General features: G+C 39.7%; 1 protein-coding gene and 1 non-coding gene across 4 annotated transcripts; both read right to left on the reverse strand.

Annotated features, from left to right (window-relative positions):
• slc4a4a (solute carrier family 4 member 4a) lies at positions 1–27,905 on the reverse strand. Of its 3 annotated transcripts, none has more exons than XM_033972112.2 (27): positions 27,830–27,905; positions 27,215–27,297; positions 24,670–24,743; positions 20,500–20,673; positions 16,754–16,889; positions 16,237–16,397; positions 13,079–13,231; positions 10,253–10,329; positions 7,983–8,140; positions 7,751–7,838; positions 7,470–7,624; positions 6,470–6,598; positions 6,214–6,388; positions 6,007–6,140; positions 5,488–5,762; positions 5,336–5,412; positions 5,073–5,258; positions 4,876–4,989; positions 4,631–4,792; positions 3,937–4,115; positions 3,463–3,535; positions 3,113–3,181; positions 2,871–3,044; positions 2,615–2,767; positions 2,409–2,502; positions 1,743–1,822; positions 1–839 (listed from the first exon to the last, which is right to left on the reverse strand). In XM_033972112.2, exons 2-26 carry the CDS (start codon positions 27,229–27,231, stop codon positions 1,779–1,781), a joined length of 3,231 nt encoding a protein of 1,076 aa, XP_033828003.1. In that variant the 5' UTR covers positions 27,232–27,297; positions 27,830–27,905; the 3' UTR covers positions 1–839; positions 1,743–1,778. The 3 variants fall into 3 exon arrangements, with proteins under 3 accessions (XP_033828003.1, XP_033828002.1, XP_055079979.1); XM_033972111.2 differs by having other exon boundaries at positions 13,052–13,231; XM_055224004.1 differs by lacking the exon at positions 2,409–2,502 and having other exon boundaries at positions 13,052–13,231.
• On the reverse strand, positions 22,059–22,132 carry trnai-aau (transfer RNA isoleucine (anticodon AAU)). Its single transcript has one exon. It is a non-coding gene; the product is annotated as a tRNA-Ile (tRNA).
• Positions 27,906–27,984: the final 79 nt, after the last annotated feature.

Here is a 27,984-nt window from a genome sequence, read left to right on the forward strand (position 1 = left end):
TTTAAAAATATAGAGAATGTTTTGATTTATTTTTAAAATAGTAACAAAAGCCTTTAGGAGGTCATGTGACAGCATAATTTTCAATTAGAAAGTGAAGCAATGCATCAAAAATCATCATATTAAGCTCATCTGCACATATCACATATGCAGTGTTAATATACTGTTAATTTACGTAAAATATCTACATGTCCTTCAGAACTACAATAGAGAAATCTCATATGTTCAACAACTCTACAAGAAGAGAGAACGTATCAAAGCTCATGCTGTATTAAAAATCAACATGACACAATTGTTCATAGTGATAATTCCTTCTAAAACAAGAGGTAGAGCTATAAAAACAGCATTTCCCTGCTACAGGAAAATGAGATTAGCGTAACTGAACTCGAGGCTCATTTTTTCTATATTTCTGCCAAAGTACAGGGAGAAATGTCCATGTACATCCAGAGGGCATAGCATTTCCTGTTGTTTGGCAACATGTTGCAGGACTTGCATAGACGAACAGTAATTATTCAGAGTGAGAGGCAGGAGGCAGAGCGGTGCCAAGACAGAGGTGAGTATCTGCATTAATAGAAAATATACATTTGTTCTATAGTTAGAGAAGTCCTCATTTTTCTTGCAGTTCATGGGTCTTAAAAACATGCCAAAGAGTAACTTGACTAATGATAAAGTCAGAATGAGATCTTTGCAGTGGCACAGATGAACCAGTATTGACATTTGTCTACAGGGACGTTTCAGACCCTCGGCCCCTCCAGTAGAACGTGTTGTCTTCATCGTAGTCATCATCTGGATCCATGTCTATTCTAATCTGAGGCACAGACTTCAGAGGCGTGATCTCGGGGCTGAAACACACACAGATAAAACCACATGAAGATTTCTCCACATTATTTTATCTAAAGGAGGTTGGTTTGGATATGCCACAATACGTGCATCTACAATTGGTCATCGTACTTGGGTCCGTGTATTCTATGGACATGGCCTGGGTCATCTGAGCACAAAGCAATTGCCTACAGTCTTAGCTCGACAGGATTAGTGTAGAGCAGAGGAAGAAGCATGTCATCAGTATCACGGCATGCGTCATCATTCAGTCTCTGCTCTGAGAGACATGTGCCAAAACACGTCAAATTACATTAAATAATATCATTTCACAATGACATTTTCTCGGCCCGAAATGCTAAGTACAAACTATCAGTTTGTGGCAGTCGAACACTGTTGTATAGATAGAACCTGGTATATTTTGTTAAAAAGCCAAGGTTCAATTGGCTTTTTGCATATCATGCACGTTGTTTGTTGACATCACAGATGTCCTGTGATCACAGCTGCTTTTCGCACATTGTTCCAAAAGCTAATCCGCTCCGAATGCACTGCTCCCATAAGTGTAGGCCAGATGGGGCACGCACGGACAACATGTGACCCTCTACACAGGACCTGTAGAGTCGGGCATAAGACTGCAATGTTATTTCTGCTCCGGTTGTATAATCATGGATCTTGATCTTGACCGATGAGGTTAATGTTATACAAAACAGATATGGGACTTTATTACAATCAGGGAATTGTTTCCAGGACAAACATATTAATAAGTTATTTAAACTTAAAGTGTTCTTGATTCTTCACTTTTTGTGAGGTTGCTGAGTGTTACAGATGTTTCCAAAGAAGAACCATAGATGCTTTACTCATAACTCATCATAGTCCAATATTTCATCTCATATAAAATATTACAGATCCAGAGCGTGTGAGTCACTGACCTTGACATGTAGTCAGCCTGGTAATAGTTCATGTGCTCAGCATGATGTTTGGTGTTCAAGGAATGAAGGGGACTTATCTCCTGTTAATAAAAACATCCATTAGGTTGAATAGTCCTGAGGAAGTATTTAGGCTATGGCACTGATTAATATTCAACAAGAAACATGCTACAATTACACAATAAAAATAAATAAAACTATTTAAAAAAAAATTTTAAAAAAATTATGTCTAAAAAGTATAGGATTCATTGTAAACTGATGAACTAAACAAGAATGTCATGCATTTTATGTTTGTAGAGGTTTAAACTTTGTTTGTAGAGGTTTCAACAAATATGTTTCTATAAAAAGCAGAATATTTAGCTCAGAGGACACTCTATTATCTGAATAATTGCAGCCTTTACAATTGATGATTGAGCCAACTCAAACTGCAATTTTGATTTGATTTGTGCCTTAAAACACTCTCAAACAAAATGAAAAAAGAAGAAAAGATTAGTTTGTTTTGTGAAAATCAAAAGGCCATGCCAACAATGAGAAATCAAAAGAAGCCAAGGACACAATAAGACAGACAGCAATAACATGGCAAGTGGAGATCAGGAAAGCACGAGAAACATGGAGCTGAGAAACTAAGAGAAGTTAGTTGTAGTTCCTCCGGGCTTCATCTCTACTCACTGTCAGAGGCCTTATCACCTAAGAACGGCTCCTGCTCCATTATGTCCATAGGGATTTTAATGCTGGGAACATTCTCATTGTAAGGGTAGTCGGACTGTCACAGAGAGAACAACATGTAATGCCTCATGCTTTTTTTTTTTCCAATGAAAGGACCTTTTTCCATCAGCTGAAAACGTGCTTTGTGTCATGTAGATTTAAACACTCACATCTTCAGCCTCACTGTCTATACTGCCACGTTTTTTCTTCTCATCCTCCTTCTTCTTCTTGTCCTTCTCTGGGATGACATCGTCCAGGAAGCTGAGATCATGCTGAGAAAACATGTAGTCCATGCCTTTTCTGACCGCAACCAAGGCCAGAATCTAAAAAAAACAGAAGAATTATAGAGATTTTTGAGCAAGTATAGGTTTATTTGAGATTCTCTTGGTTAAAATATGAAACTAATGTGCAGAAGTTGTGGCTTACCATTACAGGGAACACAATGGCTGCGACAGTGGACTTGAGGATCCAGAGCAGGGCCAGACACAGCACCTGGATGAAGGTGAACAGGTGCACTTTGCGTAGAGGAACGTGGCGGAGGTAGATCAAGTCTGGCTGATGTTTCGCTGGCATCAGAAGCAATTTGAGACGGTCCATGAACTGTGCGTAATTACAGCATTAGTAAACAATAGTGCGGTTAATGGAAATATGATCGAAGATGAATTTACCTGAACTCCATTTAGTGAAGCCACTCCCATGTACAGGAAGACTCCGTACAATACAGGCATGGGGATGAACTAGACCAAAGAAATGAAGCTGATGAATGATTGAAATACTTGCAATATTTTTCATAATGAATCAAAATCGAGATATTGACGATAGCACTTTATAATAACTACACTTTTAATAGCCTTAATAAAACATGAGCAAAGACTTTGGACAACTTTTTAAATGTGTTATATGAACAAAATTGGATTGAAATAGAATTGAATAATTAAAAAAATAGTTTATTAAGAACTTTATTAAGGCTGTAGCTGTTATAAAGTTGTACCAGATGGACACATTAGTGAAACCACACCTTGAGAATAGGAGACATAAAAACAGACACTCCTGTGAGGATGAACACACAGACTCCAGTGACCCGCTGCTCTCTGTACAGAGAAACACATCACATATTGAACACATATTAAACTCATGTAATGGTTTAAGTGAAAGTCTGCTTTAGTTCAAGTTGGTACTACGACACTCTGAAGGTTTCTTTGAAAGTAACAATTAAAATAATAATTAAAAACTTATATTTAAAGCTGGTCTAGTTGCAGTGGAGTATGATTAACCTTTGGCTTAACTGTAGTGAAGGCTGCTTGGGTGCAAAAATAAATCTCCAATAACATAGAAGTATATTAAGAAGCAGGGTAATAAAGTAATAAGGATTAAAAGATCAGCACAGTAGTTATGGCTGCTGTGGTAATCCTTTCAAAGACATACATCTTCTACAGTTCACTGAAGTCATTTCTGTGTGGTACTCATTTAAATACATGTTATTGACTTTTACCTGACACCCAGGAACTTGGGCTGCTCTCCAGGAGCAGACGTCTCTGTTTCCATCTTTAGACTGTCAATGTGAGCGATGGAAATCACTGTAGCGGCCACATACCAGGGCAGCCCCAGGAAGGAGCAAAGTGCCAGGAGAACAGCCACCCAGAACAAGTCCAGATGGTACCCCGCCCCTTTCTGCCACAACAAACACACTACAGGTCAGAGGTCATGCAGGCGCACACGTGCACACAACAGCAGACTTGCTACAGTCTTTAAAACAATAAACAGAACATGCTTACATGCAAAATGTGAAAACAAATCTCTGGGAGTTTGCTCAGTCGTAGCTTGTTTGATTTACCCATTAGCCACGAATGTAACACCACAAACGGATGATTGAGACATGTCAATATTTCATTTATTATAAAGTATATGTCTAATGTAATCTTTAGGGCTCCCAACTCCAGATTACAGCAATAACAGTTTGTGGTTGAATAGTTTGAGTTCTCGCTTCTTTCTTTCCATGCAGTCACATCCATGAAACATCTCTCACTCTCATGAGAAGAATGACAAGCATATTTAACTACAGTGTGAGTGAAACTGTATCCTGTACGAGTGCTGCGGGCGAAGTGCAGCTCACTGTTATGGACTGAAACTGTCTGTTCCATAATAGTAATTTATATAAACTAGTGCAGCCATGTTGTGTGTCTGACCTTAAGCTTGTTCTCCTTCCTGTTGACAATAACTGCGGTGATTTGTTGGTCCATGAAGATTAAGATGGTGACCAGCAGTGCAGGCAGAGCAGAGGCCAGGTAAACCCACCATGGATTTCCTCCAAACACGGGCACAAACCAGCCTCGGGTTGGGTTGGTTGGCTGAAACACAACATTCACTTGCGGTAGTTCTTCACACTTAAACTTTACGCTTACGTTTCACAAAGCATCATGGAGACGCTGACCTTAAATTCACTTGGCACGATGAGTTTAGGAGTCTCCACGCCGACCAGCATGTCTACTCCACAGAAGATAAGGATGGCCAGGATGATGGCAAAGTCACTGATCAGCTTCCTCACCTGGAACAGAAAAACAGCTTAAATGTTTAAAAACTGTATCAATCTGCGTTAAAGTAATAATATAGTAGAGTAACGGGACTAACAGTAGTGGGGAAGAAGGGGCTGGTCTTAAACTTCTTCAGACACATGGAGCAAGTGTAGGTCCCGAAGAACAGGATGAAAGACATGAGGGTGATGTCGGGGACAAACTTGCAGGATTCTCCCACCAGCTCCCCCTTGTACTTCAGACACTCGCTCATCGTGAGAGTCGACCACGTGCTGTTTATTGGCTGAGCAGAGAAATCACATTTAACACAAGTCTTGGCTGGTCAAAAAAGACTCATGGGATGCGGAGATAAAAACTCACCAGTTCTGTCCCGTTCAGGATCCACATAGAAGAACCATCCAAAGAGTCAGAAGTAAGCTGTGTGCCGGTGATGTTCTCTGTAGAAGAATCAAATCGATAAAATGTAATACAAAATTCTTATTAATAATTTGGAAATAACAATAACAATATACCTAATGCAATAGGAGCCATGCAGGCACAGTCGTAGTGCGTGACATACTCCAGTTTGTAGTCAGAATTAATTGGGTAGTGGTGTCCCAACTTGATCATTTTCTTGAAGGCATCATAAATGAAAATGAAGCTGATGAGACTGGCAAAGCCCTCCTCTGTGAAGCGGGTGAAATACTGAACCAGGAAGCTAGCGTCTGTAGCCACAAGTACAAAACAGAAGAACGCAGACCACAGACCAATCCACAGTCTGAACTCCAGGTAGTCGAAGTCATTATCTCTAAGGAAAATAGAAAATAAATGTTACTATCAAAAGGTACCGGTATTTAAAGCTTTTATCTTATCCTCTTTTTGGCGTTTCATTTTTAAAGTTACATTGGGACATATATTTGGCCTGCAGTAGAACTTTGCATAAATGTCGTTGTTTTGTATGGGTTATAGTGCTAGCTTTGGAGGCCATCTTCCTGCTGCTTATTGCCAAAAGGTCCTTTTGTGCAGTGTGAACAGTTTGTGCTTGCTCCTACTGGCTGAACTTGTAGAGAAGCCGTTCAAACACTAGAACAGGCCCAGTGCTGCTCAGAATAGTAAGAGGTTGTCCGGCCAACAAACAGAAGACTCCACCGGTGATCGCTGTGCCCAGAAAGCTCTCTAGGACTCCCTGAGATACAAACAACGCATTCAGTCAAGTGTATAAACAGAGAGAAATTTATCGTTTCAGATTTGAATTATACCTGCATGTTGTTTGTAGCATCCCCAAGGAGCCCCCCAAATGTGATAGCATTCGTCACAGTTCCCAAATAAATGAACAAAATGGCTGACAGGGCCTGAATGTTGAAACCGTCTGTGAAGTCACTGACGAAGAAAGGCGCTTTTCTTTTGATATCAAGTATGAGGCCTCCGCAAAACCTGCAAACACACAGATTCAGTCTTCTTTTGATCACACGACACACAGTGCGTTTACTGTATATCATCCTCCTTGTTCCCCACCTTCCCGTCTTTTTGAGCTCATCGCCTACTTCATGCCCCCCTCCTCCGTGACCGCCATCATGAGGCATATCTCCATTCATCTGCGGGCCTCCACCTCCTCCTCCTGTACCTCCTGCATACATGTTTTTTCTACAAAACAGAAAATACACATTGATAATCTCAACCCTTCTCAATTATTTTAAGAAGAAACTTTTATAACACGACCAGAGCGAGCCAGGCGTTGACATAGGAACAGGTTTTATGCAAAAAGCTGTTACCTACACCTGAAGAGACTCTGCCGTGCTTAAAAAGACCCACGTTCTGCAGACACAGCAGTCTGACCAAAAACTGATGCATGTTTTATAATACTGCACTCACTGCTGCCAGAGGATGGGGTTAGCAAGAGCATGCATTTAAAATAAAACTAAAAGTAATCCTCAAATTATTATCAGTGAATGAGAGAATTAATAACTAATAACATGCACAATATTCACCTGATCTAGTCTCCAGTCAAATTATTATTTATTATAAAAACAGACACATTTACTTAGCCATTCTATTCTGTTTTCATTTGTTGTTACGGCTGCTTGTGGCTTAGACTTTAGTTTGTTTAGTTAAGCTATCTCTGTCAGACTTAACCCTTGTAGAGGTGCTAAACGTGCCTTGAGTTTAATATATAACCTACGCACTGATTTGCAGCCAGGGGTGTTGTCGAATCAGTAAACACTTGATTTTTGTTTTGTTTTCTGCTGTAATAATGGCTTGGATTTACTATGCAATGCTTTATATGTTTATAGGCTAGCCACAGCTGCCCTGGGACAACGTGGCTGCTTACCTGCGCCACCAGCCTCACTGAGCACCACACAGTTCACTCACACGTAACAGTGGGTCCTGCTCAAGGCCAAACGGCAGAATGAAAAGACTAAAGCAGGAATATGAACAGCCACTTGAGATGTTAAGATAACCGCTTTATCACTCTGGAGTAACAACTCAAAGTGAATAAGTTAAGTGTCTGAATGACCTTTTGTCCGAGGAGGGGAGGCTCTTTGGGGGCTCTATCCGGATGGCAGGGTCCCACTCTCCAGGAGGAAGCACGATGACTTCATCTAAGAACTCATCAATGCCAGCGAGCAGATCCTGCCTGTCCTTGGCCTTATACGCAATGTCATGGAATATCTAGACACAAGCACAACATGTAGAGGCATTCAGCTGTGAAAACGCTCCAAAAGCACGCGATCAGGTGACGAGCAGACGCCAAGGTGAGTAAAGGGGAAAGAGCAGAGTTAGTAATGCCGCGCGTACCTCATCAGACATCAGGGTGGCAATAGCTCTGCCGATTTCATGATACGACTTGGCTTTTCCCTTTGGTCCAAGTAGAATGAATAAAAATCTGTTGGAAAGAAATGTTGAGTCTGTGAAAAAGATTCTGTCATATGATGTTTATATAAAGATAAATTCTCAGATGTAGCTGTATAAATAATTCAGACTCTCTGTTTCCGTCATGATCCTGTAATGAAGCAGACATAACTTTTACCTTGTGGGGACAGGCACCTCGGTCAGCGCTCCCAGCATCACGGCTTGCTGCAAACGGACAAATGCCACAAAAGGAGCGTCGAGAAAATCCACTTCCCCCACAAGCACATTAGAGGCCTCTGCGTCTCTGGGCAACTTCTTCATGAACTTGTTTTTCAGCTGGAATAAAAAAAAAAAAGGAGGAGATGAAAAGGGCCATTAGATGTTGGGAGGACAGAGGTGACAAAAACAGAAAGTATAAAATGCGTCTCATTCAGGACATGTTGAATACAAAACCACCGCACTCACCAAACTACAGAATCATTTGAACAAGTATGAGTTTCAGATTATTTTTATGCGTGTTGTATAATAATCTTGCAACATATTCTTTGCGATTGTGCCATATTTTTGCGTAATTGCTGCTGTATGTGCATTTTTACTCCTGAAATATGATGCACAAACTCAGGAGAAACTTGGAACAAAGAGACTAGGGCAGCTTAGACAAAAGACAAGCACCAAATATCGGTTACGTTTTCAATATTGGGCCCGAAACCGATACCTGTGACCCAACACCGATATTAAATCCGATATATTTGCCATCCCTTAAACCAGGGGTGTCAATCTTATTTTCACAAATGGCCACATCAAGAAAATGGTCACTCTTAAAGGGCTAGATGTAACTAACTGTAAGATAAATGTTGCTAAATGTAACCAAATTTAATGTAAAATAAATGCAACTACTTTTGAATCGTGTTAATTAACCGTTTCTATATTTATTATTTATTCAAGTTACAAATGTTGCATATGGATTTGCATAGATATGAAAAAAAAGTCTGTTTAACTGTGTATCTAATGATAAACTGACATTTTAAAACAGTCATACCTTTTAATTTACTTTGTCACGGGCCACATAAAAAGATGTGGTGGGCCGCATTTGGCCCACGGGCCTTGAGTTTGACATATGTGCCTTAAACAGATACCAGTGGTGGAGACGTCTATATCCGGTAAAGTTCCACTTGAATTGTTTTGTTTCACTACTTTACTTCCTGGTTTAATACTTAAATAGGTTTATAGATTAAACACAGAGGAAAGCCTTGGTATTTCGTCACGATATAAATCAAAATGAAAGATGAAAGTACTATTTGTGTAATGCACAGTCAGTATTCCCTCAGAGCTCGGAAATCCTCTAAACTTTGACCTCGCCTGGCGCTATCCAAGCAGATCCAATCAAAGGCTGTTGAGTCTGATGCCAATGGTCTGTATGTAAATGATTGAGTTTGAGGTTAACTTGTCCAACAACACACTACAACCCGTGCACATGCTAATCCACACAGCAGTATCCCTGTGTCACACTACAATCTGCAACAATTACATACAAAATATACAAAGTAATTCAATTAATGTGATATTTTTCATTTGGAAGTTATGCAAAAGATGTGAAATAACAAGTGTTTTCTATAGGTTAAGTCGTGTGCCTGTATGTACAGTAAAAAATGCTGCAAAAAATTAAGTAATACAGATAAAGAATAGTATTTGTCTTACTCCAGTGTCCCTAATAGACTCCGAGGAGCAACTCTGATCTTTACTTTTACCAGTTTTTAAGTCTCAGAAGGAAATAGCAAGAGTTTATATGATGAATTGTGTAAACTGACGTCCATTTTGCATTCAAGTATAGTCTCAAAATACACCAAATAAGAATATACTGAGCTAACACTGCCTCAAAAGTACAGTACATGCAACTTTTTGACATAGGTAAGTGTAAGTAAAGGCAATACCTCCATAAATGTATAGCTTATGGCAAATTGTATGATAGTTTATGGCAACAGTCTTTAAAATATAATTGAAAACACCAGAAGAAGTGTTTTGAGAGGATTTCTTTTAATGTAATTTCTTCATTATTCTACATATAGATGAAAAAAACATGAGTGATTTTGTCAGATGCTAGACAAGCTGCACGAATTACATGAGCCATTAGAGCAGCTGACCAACACAATGACGCCACTGTTACGACAATGTTATCTGTGCAGTCAACCTTAGACTGCTAAAAAGGTTAGTGGAGTGAGACAATGCCTGGGTGACCTTTGATACATCAGGAAAGACACCAGCAAAGCAATAATTGACAGAGTAACACTTTTTCCTTAGCGATGAAAATATACCGTGACCTTAGCTTGGATATGCAACACATTGGTTGTCAAGTGGAAAATGCTGCATTTCTGAATAATGGCGTCCTATATTTTCACACAAAAATGATACTTCTATAACTGAGGTTGTTCTGTGCGATTGGAGACTCACCTGGTCCTTTTCTGGCTTGTCTGAAATGTCGTTGAGGCTGCTGGACGTTAGGTTCCGGTGTGTTGTGGTGGGGCTATCTGTTCAAATAATAAAAAGACAGTTATAACTTGAAAAAAAAAAAAAAGCTGCAGAGACCCAGGGAAAGAGATGTTCTTCCACATGCAATACCGATAAGGTTTGACTTAACACAAAACACCAAAGAACAAGCATGAAAACTCATCTTCAAGCAACTTACTGTTCAGAAAAAAAGAGTTCATTCTGTTATGTTTATAGATTACACAAAATCTTTGCAACTGTTTACGATGTATAAGCTGCTCTACTGTTTTGATTTAGGGATTATCATATAAAAGTGCAACTTAAACATTTTCAGCATCATGAGTGTGCATCTCTCTAAATATTCTTTTCTTCACATTTTGTATTGAATCTTTGGGAATGCAATGTAATTTTCATCATATCAGTATCAAAAGTGCATTGAGTCAGTGCCCACTCACAATTGACAAAACTAAGACATATTATGCTTAAGGTATTCAGCATTAAACTATATCATGCACTGATCATTACTTTACTTTTTTTTAAATTGCAAACCACAATATTGATCTGTAACTACTTAATAATATGAACAAGCTGATTGATTTCCTGTTTAAAAATACATCTAATACGCCATGCTGCTTCATAGAGACATTTTACTAAAGCAAACAGCACATTTTTATTTATATGTTTGTATTATTAAAAAATAGCTGACAATAGTTGACATGGATGACCGAGTTTGAATACTTGAACTTGACTACAATATCGATACTTGGACATTAAGTATCCGCTGAGAACGACATTAACCGATATCAGTGTAGAGACAGAAAATTACATTTTCAACCCACAAAACTGTGTTAACTTATCACACAGGAGGTCTAATGTGTGCTACTGTTGTGCAAATGTTATTCGTCCTTCAAATTACTATTGATCAGTTTCGTATGGATGAAAGTGCAAACATTATGAGACATTATGAGGCCAAAATCAGTCTGCAAATAGTGTCATTACATCCAACTAAAGGCTGAACCAGGATATCGCCTGAAGCGAAATGATTGAACTGGAGGAGGACGACTCACTTAAACAACACTGCCAACACGGTTAAAAGTCAATTTTTCTTAATCTGGCACCCTTAAATAATGATAAAAACATCCCAATTATTTTGTAAAGTCCTTGGACAAAAGCTCATTGTTGTACCGTCCATTCTAGGGTCCTATAATGTGTTAGATCTGACTTGAGTCCCTGTTGTTAATGTAAATCCCCTCCACAGATGAGCGCCTGCTGGAGGTACGCAGGGCACTCGGAGGATGCTGCTGACAAAGTGCTCTCTTGACATGACGACCGAGCGCCGACCAGGACTTCACCTCAGTCCTGCAGCTTTCACATGCGTGACACTTCTCAGCACAGGTAATGCTGATGCCACGGCATTTTTCCATAGCCTCTGACCCCTGAGCATTCTGGGTAATAACATGTTTGCCAGTATGATGCAGTTTCCATTAAGGGTAATACATCTGGATATTGATTTATGGTAGTTGGATTCAGTTAGTTTGATTCGCTTAATTATTAACAGTGAGAAGATGTGGAGATTTCTACAACTAGAACGGAAATGAGGCTTTTGAAACTTACTAAGCCAGTCCATGCTAGAACTCCTCTGCGTGTTCAAATCCTCCATAGACATTCGACTGGATAAGCAAGTCATAGAGGTGTCAAGAGGACTGCGTGCTTTTAGTGCCAGAAGCAATCCAAGAAAGCGAAAGGAGGGATAAAAGAACAACAGAAAAGTGGACAGAGAAAGTGTTAGGCAAAGGGAAAAAACAGCCATTACAAAGCATTGAGTGAAAGTGTGAAGTTTGCATTATTAGAAAAGAGCAACACATTGAAAAACCATAAGTCAAAGGGCAGAGTTAATTCATGCTGCTGAATTTTGCAGAGAACAGAGAAGTGAGTGGAGCTTTGTGGAAAAAAAAAAAGACTACATAGACAATTGTCATTCAGAAATTACAACTACACAATAATAGTATAAACTTTCCATTGACCCGTGGTTGTCATTGACGTGGTTGATCATTAAAACAGCTGCTTAGAGAACAGACAACTTACTGTTCTATAGCACGCAGAACGTTAATGAGTAATTTGGTTTATATGAAATACACTTTTATTTTTTTATTACTTTATTTTCTTTGATATTATCAGTCTGTTTTTGATTATGTTATGTCAGATGGAGGGCATGGACCTGTGTAATTCTAGGGGAGATTCACTGTTTTTGCAAGAAATATTCTAAGTTCTGAACCACAAATATTGAACCTTAGCGTTATTTGTGAGAGATTAGACCCACTAACTTGCCATTATCCATTAATCTTATCGCTTAAAGTCACATTAAATACCAATAATTGCATTTTTGGGGATGAATAATGGCACTACTTTCTGACAGAGTATTGAGTAGTTATTTCATGTGGATATGCCCAGTAATTACAGATATATTAAACAAAAACAGGTCAACAACTCTGCAAACTGTAACCGTAGAATTCTGACCTGTCCTCCATCTTAATTTCAAACTATAAAGATTTGAAAATGTTATATGAACGTAATCTACAGAGAACGTTAGAGTTATAGGTGACTGCATTTTAATGGATTTCTGAAAAGCGTGTAAGCGTATGTTAGTATTGGTTATTTTTTAAAAGACTACCATTTTGTTTTAAATTTTGGGTCAAATATTGTGCTTATAAAAAATTCTGTCCTGTTAAAGAAAAGACTGCACCAAACTGGCATCAGTATTACCGGCTTCTTGGTTGGTAAACAGCCTACTTGCACTGGAGACCGTTTTGCCGATGTCTGCCAGCGAACGTAGGTTAGACTTCTTGGTCTGATGACGATGTTTCCGTAGCAACGTGTACATCACCTTGTCCTTCAGGTCTGCTTTGAGTTGGCCATTTTCGATTTGGTTGTCAGTGATCAGTTCTGTAATGGGAAATAAAGCCAAACATTTACTTTAATATATTGTATAGCGAATCAAACAGTCGATTCTCAGCGTTTACCGAGAATAGAGTCCCACCAAAACCTCCTCCCAGTCTTTGGTTTTCCACTTCACTAATTCTCACAAAATAAAACACTTCATTTGTTCATTGTGTAGATTTGCAAAGGTATTTCCTCATAACAGCAGCTGCATAAACTTAAATTCTGAGCACAGCCTTAATTTGCTTCTGTTTTGCTCCATTTAAAAAAGTGTTCATCCTAAGTCTTAGCAGCTGTCAAGTTGCTGTATTATGAATCACCACAGTCCAGTAGAAGCGCAGACAGAGAGAATCCCAAACTGTTATGCCATAATAAGAGCAGTGTGGCATGGCAAACGACTCAATCAAAGGGTTTAGCCTATTTTTAAAAAGAAGGTCAGAAGCGTGAATGCTGTACGATAGCAGCTTAAGGCAGTTCTGCTTTTGTGTGGAGCTAGCGCTGCTAATGGCCTCACAGTCACGCTGCCTGGCATTAAACAGGGGGCCCGGCCTAGCAAAGCCTGCGTAGGACAGGCCCCATACTCAATTAAACCACATAAATCACAAGGGGAGGTTGTGGGCTCACGCTGGTGTAAGTGCATTAGGTGAAAAAAACAACTAAAACATATTATCAAGCAAACGTAGTGGCATGTACTTGTAAAAATATATGTAAACTTGTGCATGATAACCAATAATTGATCCTTGGTTTGACTATTCATTAGAAAGATTTACATTTTGACCTTATAGTACATCACTATTGGACAGATGTGCCTGTTGTGTTTACTTTTGATGTGCCCTGCTCTAAATCTCAAGCATAGGCCAGGTCTGTGTACGCCACCCGTCTCTTCACAAACAGAAACCCAGTTCTCACATATGTTTTTCTCTATTACGCCCGAGGTTATGAATGACGCCTGCCTCAATGCAGATGAGTAAATGTCTTTGATTCCATCTGCACTATGCCCCCGTGAACTAAGACACAAGTGCAGATGCACAGAAAGGCGGTGGAATGAAGATCAGCGTGACGTGTCCCTGGGGATACTTAGAGACTGTGTACATATAAACGCTGTGAAGTCTGCAAAGGAAAAGTACTTCTCTTATCTTGTGACTAATAACCCCAGGTTCTTTTAAATGTCTTAGATCCACTTTTGAATCCTATTGAAGCTCCTGGTGTTGTGCCTTCAATTGCGTTGTGTGAAAAGTTTCTGTATTTTTTTTTTGTGTGGATAAGATATCTCTTATTTGTACTTCAACATTGTGTTCCCAAGTTGCTAAACTTAACATTCCTCCTCCTCTTTGATCAGTTTGAGATGGTTTCTTTCGGTGAATTGTCAAAAATTGTTAAACTGCCCTCTGACTATAGAAAAATGTCTTCAGTGAAGTCAGCCCTTATTTACTGAGGCATATAAACACTTCTCTAAGCTCAGGCTGTATTCCTGGGGCCTGGAAAAAGCTGTGATTCAGCCTTTTCTAAAAAAACAAAGCCTAGACCATGAAATGCTTTCAAATTACAGACTGATCTCTAAATTACCCTTTTTATCTAAAATTTTAGAGACAATGGTCCTCACCGAACTGCAAATTCACGTTGATGCAAACTCTATTTTAGAAAAATTCCAATTAGGTTTTAAGTCCAAGCACAGCAGATAAACTGCTCTTTTAAGAGTCTTTAATGACCTGATTTTAACATTTGACTCTGGTTGTCCTGCCCTTTTAATTCTTTTACATCTAACAGCTGCATTTGATATTGTAGACCACCAGGTTCTTGTCCTGTCTCAAGGAGCATGGGTTTCAAAGGACAGCTTCAAGGGATGGCTCCACTAATTAGTGGAGTTCCTCAAGGCTCAATATTAGGTCTTGTCCTGTTCTCTTTATATTTGCTGCCACTTGGTTCTGTTTTTGAAAAGCACAAATTGTCATATCACAGCTTCGACCTATAAGTCTATCTGCCCCTAAAAACCACCAGTGACTCTGTTCATGCCCTGTCAAATTGTCTGCAGGATATTAAGGCCCAACATTTTTTATACCTGAACGAGAACAAAACAGAGATTCAATTTTTTTGATTGTTTCCATTCTGACTTATTGAACTGAAATATTCTTGGCCCATTATCTCCCTACTGTTGGTCATCTGTCAGAAACTTGGGTGTTATTCTGGACAGCTCCTTTAAACTGGAAAAACAAATCAGCTCAACAGTCTTTTTTAATTGCACCTGTTAAGTAAAATCAAATCTTAACTTCCCTTAAATGAACTGGAGAAAGCAGTCCATCTTATCACCTGTTGGCTTGATTATTGCAATTCTTTATACCGGGCTGGGTCAGTTATCTATTAACAGGCTGTAGCTGATCCAGAATGCATCAGAATGCACATCACACCTGTGCTGGCTCAGCTGCACCAGCTCCCTGCCTGCTACAGGATTCATTTTAAGATTCTTTTGATTGTTTTTAAATGTCTGAATGGATTGTCTCCTCTTTACCTATTAGAGTTCATGTTCATGTCCTTCCTAGGACACTTTGCTCTGCTGACCTGCTCCTCTTGGATGTGCCTCGTACTCACCTGAAAACCAGAGGAGACGGGGCTTTTGCTGCTACTGCCCCATGATTTTGGAATAGTTTACCCTTCAGCAATAGATCGGCTCAATCTATAGATTGTTTTACATCCACATTTAAATCTCACCTTTATGCACTGGCTTTTAAGAGAAGTTCAGAAATTTGTTATAGTTTTATTGTATTTCTATCTTTATTCTTTGACATTTAACCTTGCTATTTTGTGTCTTTTATATTGATTGTAGTGTTTCTATTGTTGCCCAGCGCTCTAAAGCACTTTGGGCACCATAGGTTGTTGTTAGGTTGTGATCCTGCCCTTGACTTTGATCCTTTGTAGCAATAAGAACTTACGATTTTTATTGGATCAATAAAGATCACATTGATCTCAACATATTGTACTTTTGTTTTACAGTCTGAGATTGTTCAGTGACTTACCAACAACCTGAGGCAAAGTGGAAGCTTCCATGTCCAGCATTATGGTTCCCTTTTCTATACAAGTGCGCAGTTCAAACAGGCTGTGTAAGGACAATGTGGCCACATGGGGTTTGCTCCAGCGCTCACCACCTTTTTCAACCTTCTCCTCAAACTTTATCCACCTGGACAGACACAAATGCATAACTTATAACCAGAAACATTAAAATTATTTTTATCAGATTTGAGTAATATTTAGTTGTTGATGTTTATGTTTTATTTTTATTAACCACAGAGCTGCATGTGGTACTTCTGCTTGCAGGGGATTGAGTTCCCTTCTGTCAATATGAGCCCCAGTTTCTCCAGAGACAACTTTACTTGCTCCCAACTAATGACACTTTGCTTCTTCCAACTTAAACACTGGGCTTCATAATTATATGATTCAAATATAAGACATTTTTAACAAAAATATGTTAGTACATAGAACGTGTGAACTGGACTGATAGTTAGTCATAGTTAGTCATTATGATAGTGGTCTTACCTGGCGGTCTCCTTCCACTCCATCTCCTGTCCATCCACAGACAGCAGCTCATCCAGCTCAGTGAAGAGCTGAGGGGGAGCAGGGCCATCATCCTCTTCCCCGAGAATGAAGCGGACCCTCTCTGCTGCAGGAGAAACTGTGGAGAGAGAGAAAATAGTCCGGGTCACAGGTGTGTAGTGGCCGCCGTTGGGCTGAGAGTCCTTCAGTTCTTCTGGTGGAACCTCAGCTGTGACCTCAGAAGCATAAGGAGGAGGTGGCACGTCTACGATCACCTCCTCTTCTTTCTGCTCTTCTTCGCTTTTCTCCTTCTCCTCCAGGTTATTGTTGTTGTTGGACATGTTTAAAGATCCCACTCCCCGGTCAGCTGTTCCTCTTATAATTGTCAAGTAGTAGCGGACTGTAATGCAGAGCCTACAGCCTCATTACAGTGTGTGGTACAGGATCTCACAGCAGCCTGCACTTTGTGAAGTAGTTCTGAAGAGGGGGCCAATGGGGTTTGGGGTCCCCTCACTGACAGCGTGAGCGTCCCCCCCCCCCCTCCCCCCCACACACGTTTAAACAAGCCTCCACCATTGGCCCTCCAGCTTTGGCAAAATGCCCTGGAGGTCCTGATTAACAATTAGGAAATGAACCATTCTATGCCCAGAAGCTTGGCTTTCCTTCCTTTGCAATCTCATTTGAATATTTAGAGCGCTCAACAAAAAGAGGCAGAGAGAACTTTGAATAGGTCACACATTTATAAATACTTTCCAAGAGTATCCAGACATATTGCAAACAGTTGATACTGTCACAGTGACCCACTCTATTGAAGTTGAGAGTGAGAGCTCACTACAGCCCCCCTGCACAAAAGCAGGCCCATGTGAGCCGAAAACTCTCCACAATCACAAAGCAACGGGCCGACATAGGCCCCTGCCTCTTATTAGTGAAGCACTGGCCATGATCGTCTTTTGACCATCATTACATAATATGATGCATACATAACTGTAAAAACACAAAGAAGGCATTTACAGAGATACAATCACAGGTAGTAAAAAAAATCAGATAGTAGTAAGCAGTAGTGAGCAGTAGTAAGAGGGCAGATTTCTAAGTGGGGCTTCAGTGACTGGAGGTAAGGATTTAGACATGGAGCTGGAAGATTACTGGGTAGAGTAGACTGTCTGCTGGCATATTCTCTGACCACTACCTGTATAATAATACCTTAGGACAAATAATTTACATGTTCATTGTGCACGTTTAGCTGCCTACTGTGTCAATTACACTAATTAAACACACTTAGCATAAATATATAAACCTGCATATGGGTTAACAGTAAATTACATAGAATGCATTTTCAATGTATCTAAAGTATAACTTCAGACCTAAACAGTATCCAAGACCAGTCACAATATTGATGCAAAGTGTAAGATGCTGTGCTTGTTCCTAGGACAATATGCTTCCCTAGTTGTTAAGAAGGTGGTGGTTAGGGATGCACACTGAAAATCAAGAAAGGTGAAGAGAAGCACGAAGAGGAGGGATAGAAATGAAAATCCCATCGTTCAAACGCAATTTCAAAGCTGTGTGTGCTCTAGCCAAGAGCCAGGGGCATACAAAGAGCACTTTGTCCAGGGAGCAAGGGCTCATGGGATATGGGAAGGAGGAAGAATGCCCGCTGTCCAGCCCAGAGCTCACTGTGGCTGCTACTAAAGGAGAGTTTAGTCCCTCTTGTAACATGCTTCCCACACACATACCTTCTATCTGGTGACCTTTTTACAACTGCGTTAAGAGCTGCAGGGGATCTAATAGCACATGCATTGTCTGTGCCTGTACATGATGACAATGTAACGTGGCATCTCTCATTCAAACCAGAGACACGATCAGTGAATACAGGAAATGTTTTCCATGCCACATAGTCTGACATTGAGCATGCAGGGCAGCAGGGCTGAGGGAGTAAAGAGGACAGGGTCTGAATGCAGAGTGACAGCCTCTGGGCTCTCAGAGCTCAGCCCAAACACACTGTTATTCCCGATCAAACACTCACAAATACCTGCTGCAGGCCATAATAATGTGAAATGATCAGGGCCCATGTGAGCTGCATGCCGGGGATGGTAAGCATATATGACATGACTATTTCATATGTACAATATTGCATTAGATGTTAAAGGAAATGTCACTGATGTGACTAAAACAAAGAACAGAAAAGCCACTGCAGAACTTAAACAATGGAATGTTTGTGTGGATTCAATGTGGAGGGGAAATTGTTGGCACAAAGACAACATTTTTTCTCTATTTTCGATGTAAATACGAGTTGATATAAAAAGTTTCTGAGTAGACTCAAATGTTGAGCAGACACCCATGACTCCTCACAGCTGTATGAATCCCTGCAGCGGACATCTGACCAAACAAGAGCAGTCCAGTCTGGACAACAGAGAAGTGTTTTCCCCCAGGGCCCACATGTTCCTCACAATAAAGCATCACACTGAGTCCAGAGACAACAGAACACAGGTATATCCTGAGTCTTAAAGTCTGCACGTTCAAAAGGACTCACAAACATTCAAGGTTAATTTTACATTGGTAAAATGAAATAGTTTTAAAAACATCCTTCATTTGGCTTGATTTTCTTGTGGTTGAAAGGGAACTGTTCCATGTGTGATTTGTAAATCTGTGATTGTGGTCAGGGAAATACCAGGTAAACTAATGTGCATAGAGTTTTATGTACATGTATTAAGTATTTTTCTTTCAAATAACACAAAACCATACAAAACCATTGCATTTAGTAAATGTGTCAGTAGTTTTGTTTTAGGTATATGCAATATGTAACATCACAATCAATGGTGAAAGCTAGGTGGGCTCACTGAAATCTATTCTCTGATTGGATTTAAGAAAATCCTTCTACAAGGCATAAAACACAGTTTCAAGGAAAAAAAAATAAATCTCGTCCTCCTGCAATATGAGGCAAATGCATAATGTAGAATTAAATATAAAATACACAAAGACTTTGACTAGTCATTGTCAATTTGTCACATCATTCTATATACACTGTACTATATAACATCAACTGAAATCTTATCATGAACTGCGTGATTGGCCCTAGAGTATGTCAGCAGAGCATTTGGGCCAAACATGTCAGCATCTGCTCCTGTCTCCTCACTCAGATTTAATCCACTCCTTCTGAAAAACATGCAGATGTTGTTGAAATTTTTCAATAAATATTTAGTTTGACCTGTGACTTAGTCACAGTTTTTCTTTTGTCCCTCTGTGAATTTGAGTTTGACACCCCAGATTTAGGCCAAAATGTGCCTCAATCATTGATTTGTACCTCTTGTTTTGGTTCAAAACTCTTACTTCAACTTAACAGTCACATTAAATAACCTTGTCCCTAGGTAATGTTTTTAGTCTTTACTTGTGTCCCATGCTTTCAGAGTGTAACTGCAGTGCCTGAAGGCCCATTAGTCATTACTATAGGACAGACCACAAAGCACAGCTTCACTGCACGCAAATATTCACATGCACAAAGTGACACAGCCCAACAAGCAAGGACAAAAGCCTCCTACACCAGCACTCACACCATCACCACTGGATACAATACTACGCACATCATTAATTTTCCTCAAATTCAATCTGCAGTGTCTGTAGATTCAGTGCTATTTTTAGTCATGCAGTGGGCTCAGCAACTGCTTGTGGGGTCATGGGGGGTCAGCAGGGCTTTTTGTGGAGTCAGGGACAGACAGGAGCAGTGATGAGAGCTGACATGATCCATCAGAACTTACTGAGAGGTTTGAGGATGCTATTACTGGCCTCTTCGTTGTTTTCCGTATCTGACTTCTCATCTGCGTTCTCGGACACTCTCTCCTTTCTGTCCTTGTGGCCGGTTTTACGTCGGTGGCGCCTCCTTCTCCGGTAGCTTTTGGGAACCCGCACCCCGATGTAAACAGTGTGATGTCCTAAACAAGAAAACATCAGTCAGTTAGCATGTTTATTTTCTATCACAAAGGCACAAACCAGCCCATAACTTTTATAAAAAAACTTGAAAACGTTTTGGTGGAAGGTCCATGAAACCAGCTGAAGTTTTGTAGATTAAAACCCAATTAAAAGAAAAAAATGTGATAAAATCTTGAGTAAACGACTAGACTTACCTTAGTTCTTCCAAAATATAATGTTAAAAAGCATTTCTTACTCTCACATTTCCCAACACGCGTAACTGCACATGCTTTTAAAGGTTGCAGTACACTGTTATGATCAATATTTTGTCAAGAAGCACAGGTAACACGTAGCAGCGAAGAGACCTGGCATGACTAAATCCCTGTTGTCTGCACGGTAGTATAACAGAACATGCAGGTTTACACACACTTGGAAGTATAAAAAGTACACCACAATGTTAACTGGCGAGATATCAACAGTGGATGTATGTTCTGGGACCATATGCTGCTGGTGAATTTGCTGAGATGTATTGTAAATGCTCAAAGTACTGCACTCGTAGACAGAACTCAACAGAACGCCACATGAAACAATCGGGTCTAGTATTGTCATGTGAAACAGGTTGAGTAATGCTGAGCCAAGGCACCACATTGGACCCAGGAAGTGACAAACGCTTTGAAACAACAAACAATGATCTCCATTAAACAACAGAATTCATTCTTCTGTGGTCCACAATGCCTTGACTTTGGGGGTTCATCTAAATTCACTGACACTAATGGGCAGAGATGTTACAAATACAACATTTTGTAAAACATTGGACCAAACTGTGAAGATTTTTACTGCAACAAAACAAAAGACTGACTGATTAATGGATTTAATTGTACTGATACACTTTATTTATCAGAATCAGAATCAGAATCAGAAGACTTTTATTGCCATAGTCTGTGAACACAGTTCACAAACTAGGAACTTGCTTCGGTGAAAAAGTGCAACATAAACACACTGAATAAATACAAATACGAATAAGGGCATGCACAAGTTAAAAAGATATGCTTAAAAAATCAAATGTAATACTTAAAGGGAGAAAATATATACAATAGCAGCATCAGAACAACAGTGCAAAGTGGCTTATTAAAATTACCGGTATTATAAAGTGTCCAGTTTAGTGCAGATATTATAAAGTGTTCATGAGACAAACAGCAGAGGGGAAGAAACTGTTCTTATGGCGAGAGGTTCTGGTCCCAATGGACCGTAGCCTCCTGCCAGAGGCCCCCCAGCGAACCACACAGTGATGGAGGAGGTGAGGATGGACTCAATGATGGAAGTGTAAAACTGCATGCACCATCATCTGGACTGGCAGCTTGAGTTTCCTCAGCTGCCACAGGTGGAACATCCTGGAACATCGATTGGCTGGCCCGTACGGGGATCGAACCCACGACCTTGGCATTATTAGCACCACGCTCTAACCAACTGAGCTAACCAGCCATGTATGTAGTTCTTTTCAATACTTAAAGAAAAAAAATACATTTTTGCTAGAAATGATACGTCCAGAGCCATTTTTTTCCTATTGACTAGACTGTACTTCCATAAAATATATCAGTAAACGGTAAATTCACAAATATTGAACCTGATTCTTTAGTGACTTGAGTGCTCACTATACTGCATTTGTTACATTTGTTGAAGTACATGCATTTTAATAATATTACTTTTAATGTAGAGAGGGTTTCAGCAGCACTTTAAAACCTGCTCTATATTGAACGACTCCTGGACGAATGAGGGATTGCACCATCTCAGTATTAATTTTAGTTTCCCCTAAGACATATGTGTCAAACTCAAGGCTCACGGGCCAAATATGGCCCTCTACATCATTTTATGTGGCCCTCGACAGGGTAAATTAAAAAGTATGATGGTCTTAAAATGTGGTTTTATCAGGAGATAAGCAGTTACACAGCCATATTTTTACATATTTTCAAACGCATATGAAAAATTTGTAACTTTAATAAGTAATAAATATAGAAACAGTTAATTAACAAGTTTAAAAAGTAATTACATTTATTTTGCATCTGTTCCTTTGGTGGCAGCCATTTTGCTGATGTGGCCCCTCGGCAAAAATGAGTTTGACACCTCTGCCCTAAGACTACAATGTTATGACGTCATCTATAACCCAGCAATTAAATTAAAATTTGCTACGAATGAGTGTAAAGTGTTAGCCAGTGGTTGAAGTCAAGTTATTACCAAATACCACCTGTAGCAGAAGGCTGAGCAGCAGCGTATTTAGAGGAAGACAAAGGCCTGAAACAGTAAAGCCCTGATAGATGAACAGTACAGCCCGCACGGCCACAAAAAAAACACCGGAGAGAATATGGAGGGTGATGAAGAACCCGAAATAAAACAGAGCTAAGACAAGGAGCAGCGGAGAAAGATTTGTACTCTGCCAGAGCAGCTTTGTGAAACAACTTCCCCCTCTTTTTACTAAATTCTTTTGAAGCTGGCAGTAAAGTGCACAAGGAATGAAATGAAATCTTTGTGTTTGCCGGGAGGTTTGTTGGAGCACTAGATTTCTGAGGAGACGCAGCGCTAAAGCCAGTTTCCCCAGTAACTGCTGCTGCGCTGGGACCGGCCCACAACAGAGAGGATGGCACGGGGCCAAACAGCACCCAGTGGACTTCTACAGCCAAATGTGCTCTGTAATAATTAAGACCAAGAGCTCATTAAACACAGGTCTGGTTATTATTGGAAATAGACCAAAAAAAAGATTATTTAAACATAATTACAACGATTGGGAGTAAATGTCAATCGCAGTGCATGTAGGGTGGTAAAAAGTATCAATACCCACGCACTAAACTAGAATTAAATCATTTAAAAAGGCAAAAATAGGACATTTCCTGAATGATTTTAGAAAAGTTTTGATTTCTGGTATAGGAGTACATGGTAATATTAAAAAAAAATACTATTATTCTGTGCTGAATAACTGTATCTGTATCAGTATTATTATTATTTTATTATTATTTTTGTATTAATACCTGTACTGTGATATCAAAACTGGCATAAAAGTGTGACAGCAGTAGTGCACATACAGTAGAATAAGGGTCTAAAAAGCAGAATTATATGCATGACCCAAACACACATAAATGTAATGAGTGTTTTAAGTATTATTTGTGTTCCTATTGGTAGTTTTCTCGAGTGTGATGATGGGTCAAGTGCCAGTTTTCCCTACTGACTACGCTGTACTTTGCCATGAAATATTTCTATTACCGATAAGACCCCAGACCTCGCTATATCACAAAATAAACCTGCATTTTAACAACATCCACTTCAGCTGCCCCGCAATTGTCTTAAATATTATCAAAAAGTTGCGATGCCATGTGACACGCAGCAATTCAATCTCTTCTCACTTACGAAACTGCACATCTATTGTTACTGTAGAACCCTGAGATTTAGTGAATCGAACCAGGTATTTTGTCTGGAGAATCAAGCCCGTGTCGGGAAATGACGTCAGCGCGATATAATGAGTATGATCCGACGTTGGAAAACCATAACATCCGTGAAGAATATTCGTTTCCTCCAGTCATCCAGGTGTGTACAATTAGGATTTTGACTTTTTATTCTGAAGTTACTGCTTCTACGTTACACATTCAACAGTAAAAAGTGCATCTATAATTTACATGTGACATAGCTTAGGAGTCAGTACTTATGTTTGAGGACAGTAGGTTCCTCTCTGTTGTCTGAGCAGATTAGTGCAGTGAATCATCAGCGGCGTGTTCTACATCTCTCTCGTGCCAGCTTTTTAAACGTCAGCATGTGTGAAGGAAGTGAGTAAACATAAACCTCCCCTCTATAAGACTTTAACGCGCCCCTTTAAATGATTACAGGCTGATTGATGATGTCCTTGCAGTGACTTTTTTTTAGCCTGTGACAAGGTGTATTCTCTGTGACAAAAGGTGTACACATCAGCACTGGGCCCAAAACAAAACATGCTGTTTATCGGACTATTTAAATACACATTGGCACGTAACACCTACCTTCCACCTCCTCCTCGTCACACATGTGTTTCAGAAGGGACGCCCCTCTGTCCAGCACCGCCTCGTCCTCCATCCTGTAGTAGTAGAAAAGGAAAAAAGACTGCTCACACTTCTCCTCCAAAGACAGTGTAGAGCCATAGCGCTTATAGGGCGCATTGACCTGCAGCAAGTTTGGACTAGGACTGAGTCTAGAGCTACCAGCAGTGCTCATCCCAGTCACAACAGAGTAGCCCGATAAAAAGTAAATATGACGTCTTTTCAGGCAATGAGCAAGCCCCGAGACACGAACTTGTGTTATCTTTCCAGTGCACAGCCGGTACGTTTGCCTAATGGAGGTAATCTGGTGGAGGAGGAGGGTGAGGGAGAGGACAGGAAGTCTTGGCTAATTGATTTTGATGAAGAAGAGTGACAGGTTGTGTGTCAAAGATATTAAAAATAAGATGAGCATCAACTTCAACAAACTTCTGACAATATATTTCCATTTATTCATCCAAATTTGAAGAATATTTATGCTTAATAAGCTCCACGCCCACGCAGACACACACTCCAAAGCCTCTCCAGCTGGTCAGTATAATGCCCCCTCTCCTATCTCTCACCCTCTAGGAAACAAGTGGGCCATCACATGTCTTGTCTACTCATCCGCCCTTACAGGATTAGGCCAGCTTTACTTAAGTGTCAACACACACACACTATTACAAGTCGCTGCGCCTTGTGAGACACCAGCTCTAGTCTGCACACATAAACAACTAACACTGCAGGTGGGAAAGGGTCAGAAAGTTTGGCTTTGACTGGCTGCAAAGTGTTTTTGTTTTTTGTTTTTTTACTGCACAGCTAGATCTGGTTTCCATAGTAAAAACCCAAGACTGGAGTCAAGAAATTAGAAGAATGCTTTGAATGTTTAATTAAAAATGTGCAAAGTGATCGGAGCTAGTATCCCTTGGGCTGGGTATCGTTTAAAAGTACCAGTGCAGTATCGGAAAAAAGGTTAAAGTGCAACTCGTGCTAAAAAAAGACAAAAAAAAAAAAGACAAAAGCCCTAAAAATGTAGTTTTTTTTATATCAACTTTTACTTCCTGGTGTGCTGTGGGATAACAATAAAAACTACTACTACTACTACTACTACTACTACTACTACAGAAAACCAGATATTAAATTTAACACACCCAGTCCTTCTTATCCCATGACTATTTAACTGGATTGACTGTGGCAAGATTATTGTAGAGTGAAGACCTCCTTATGCTTGATTCTTTTGCATGACAGAAAGAAGCACACATCTCTCATAGTAAACATATACTTACAGTAGGATTATATACTAGTAGGATTACATTCCAGTGGACTGAAGCTGAACTAGAGGAAATTGTTGTTGCTGCGTTTTCATCCATTCTTGGGCAGTCTGTGTTCAGACAATAGTGAGGACAAACACAACCCAAGGGGATGTTGAGAGAGAGAGTTCATCCCAGGGATTCAGCTTATATTCAAGGACAGTTTAGAGCTGCTGTATGGACAAAGTCATCAACATTATACATGAATTACTGGATAAAGTTACACCAAAGTCCTACGCATAAACTAAAAATCCGTCAATTTAGTTACGCAAAAGATTAAATAAACAATGTAAACTGCTCCAATACGCATCAGTTTAAGTGCATATACATATTTATTAGTGAGGTCTTTACTGTGGTTTTGTTTCTTTCAAAGTCAAAGCTGTGATGGACTCCAGCATTGCCTTTATTGCCACCTATGGAACAACCACGGTAATGACAAACACAGGTGCAGCTTGAACATCAGACACATGCAAGATACGAGTAAGAAAAACAGCAGCTAATCTCTTATGAAAATCTGCAGCAAATTGGCGCACAAGCCTTTAAAGAACATACTCTCAAATCATGTATTTAATGGTAACAAGTGCAGCAGGAGGTCTTCATATCATAAGAATAATGACGATAATAATGGAACAATTGTATCTCAGTTTATAAATTCTTAATAATGACAGGCTATTTCTACTAAGACTTTGAACTCCTATCAGTCCATTGCAGATAACATATCAGTGTCCTTGTAGAGTATCTATGTCGTGTGCAGAGAAGGCGCTGGGTCACTCACCTAAGCCTTTGGAGAAAACCATCTTTGAGAAGTCATTAACCACTATTTCTCCAACAAAAAATAGTTAAAACATTTCCTTACTGTCACTTTAACTTTAACTGGACTGGTGATTTATAAATCATTCAAAACTCTCCATTGTTAATTTGGACTGTAGCCAAATGCACAGTATAAATATGACTATACAGGTAAAACAGGCATTTTGCACATCACTTATGGTTACAAAATATAAAAGCCCTGGTCTTCGTTAAAATAGCTTTGCCCATAACCTTAAATATTGCTACAATTCATTATTCATCATATCACAGTGTCTAGAATGTTTTGCTCTAAAGTGAAGGCTGCGAAATGTCCAAAGAGTTAAATTAAAATCAAAGCAAATGTTCAACTTTGTTTTATAAAAAAGTTTACATATTAATTAGTGGACCATAGTTTTAGGGGACTGCAGACTTACTTCTTGGTGGCGCTCATGTTTGCAGGTTGCGTGTCTAAACAGTCTTCAATCAAAGTGCTGCGTTCACTGGAGTGACAGTGACACTGGAGACAGACAGATGGAGATCAGTTTAACTCATCCACATTATAGTTTTTCTTTTTCTTTAATTGTCTACATATATATTTATTTAAACATGATTTTTGCTAAATAACATAAGGCAGAGCCCATGTCTGAGGCAGCTGTAGTAAAAAGGTTGTGTGTAGGATAAACTTCTCACAGAATACAAATAAAACAACCACAACAGCAACTTTTTAAATGTAAAATCATCTCTAAACTATCATAGATCTGTTGTTTTAAATCTGTTTCTAACTGGAATGACAGCATGACACTGACCTGTAAGAAATTAAAACCAAACATCCAGCTGTTGTAGCTTTACGCATCAAGCACACACACACTGCCATTTCTGAATGTCACAAATCAAAATGATTTCAGTATTAATTATTCTATGAAATCAACCACGCGTCCAAACATTCAAGACACGCGCCTGCACAGATCACAAGGTCAGGAGTGACTGTCCTGGTTAGACTATACACTATGTCCATCATGGACCCTGGAGTGACTTTAGAGGGAGCTTACCTGTCTCTTGTGGAGTCCTTCTCTGTGTGAAGTTGAAGGTCCTGACACTGCTCAGGAAAGTTTGGAGTGAAACATTGCGGCGCGTGTGGCACAGCACGCTGCGTGTGTCAGGGCCATCCTTCAGCAGCAGCTGGCCACTCCTCCTGCTGCTGGTG

The sequence above is a fragment of the Periophthalmus magnuspinnatus genome, chromosome 9, assembly GCF_009829125.3.
Source record: "Periophthalmus magnuspinnatus isolate fPerMag1 chromosome 9, fPerMag1.2.pri, whole genome shotgun sequence".
In the NCBI taxonomy this organism is placed as follows: Eukaryota; Metazoa; Chordata; class Actinopteri; order Gobiiformes; family Gobiidae; genus Periophthalmus; species Periophthalmus magnuspinnatus.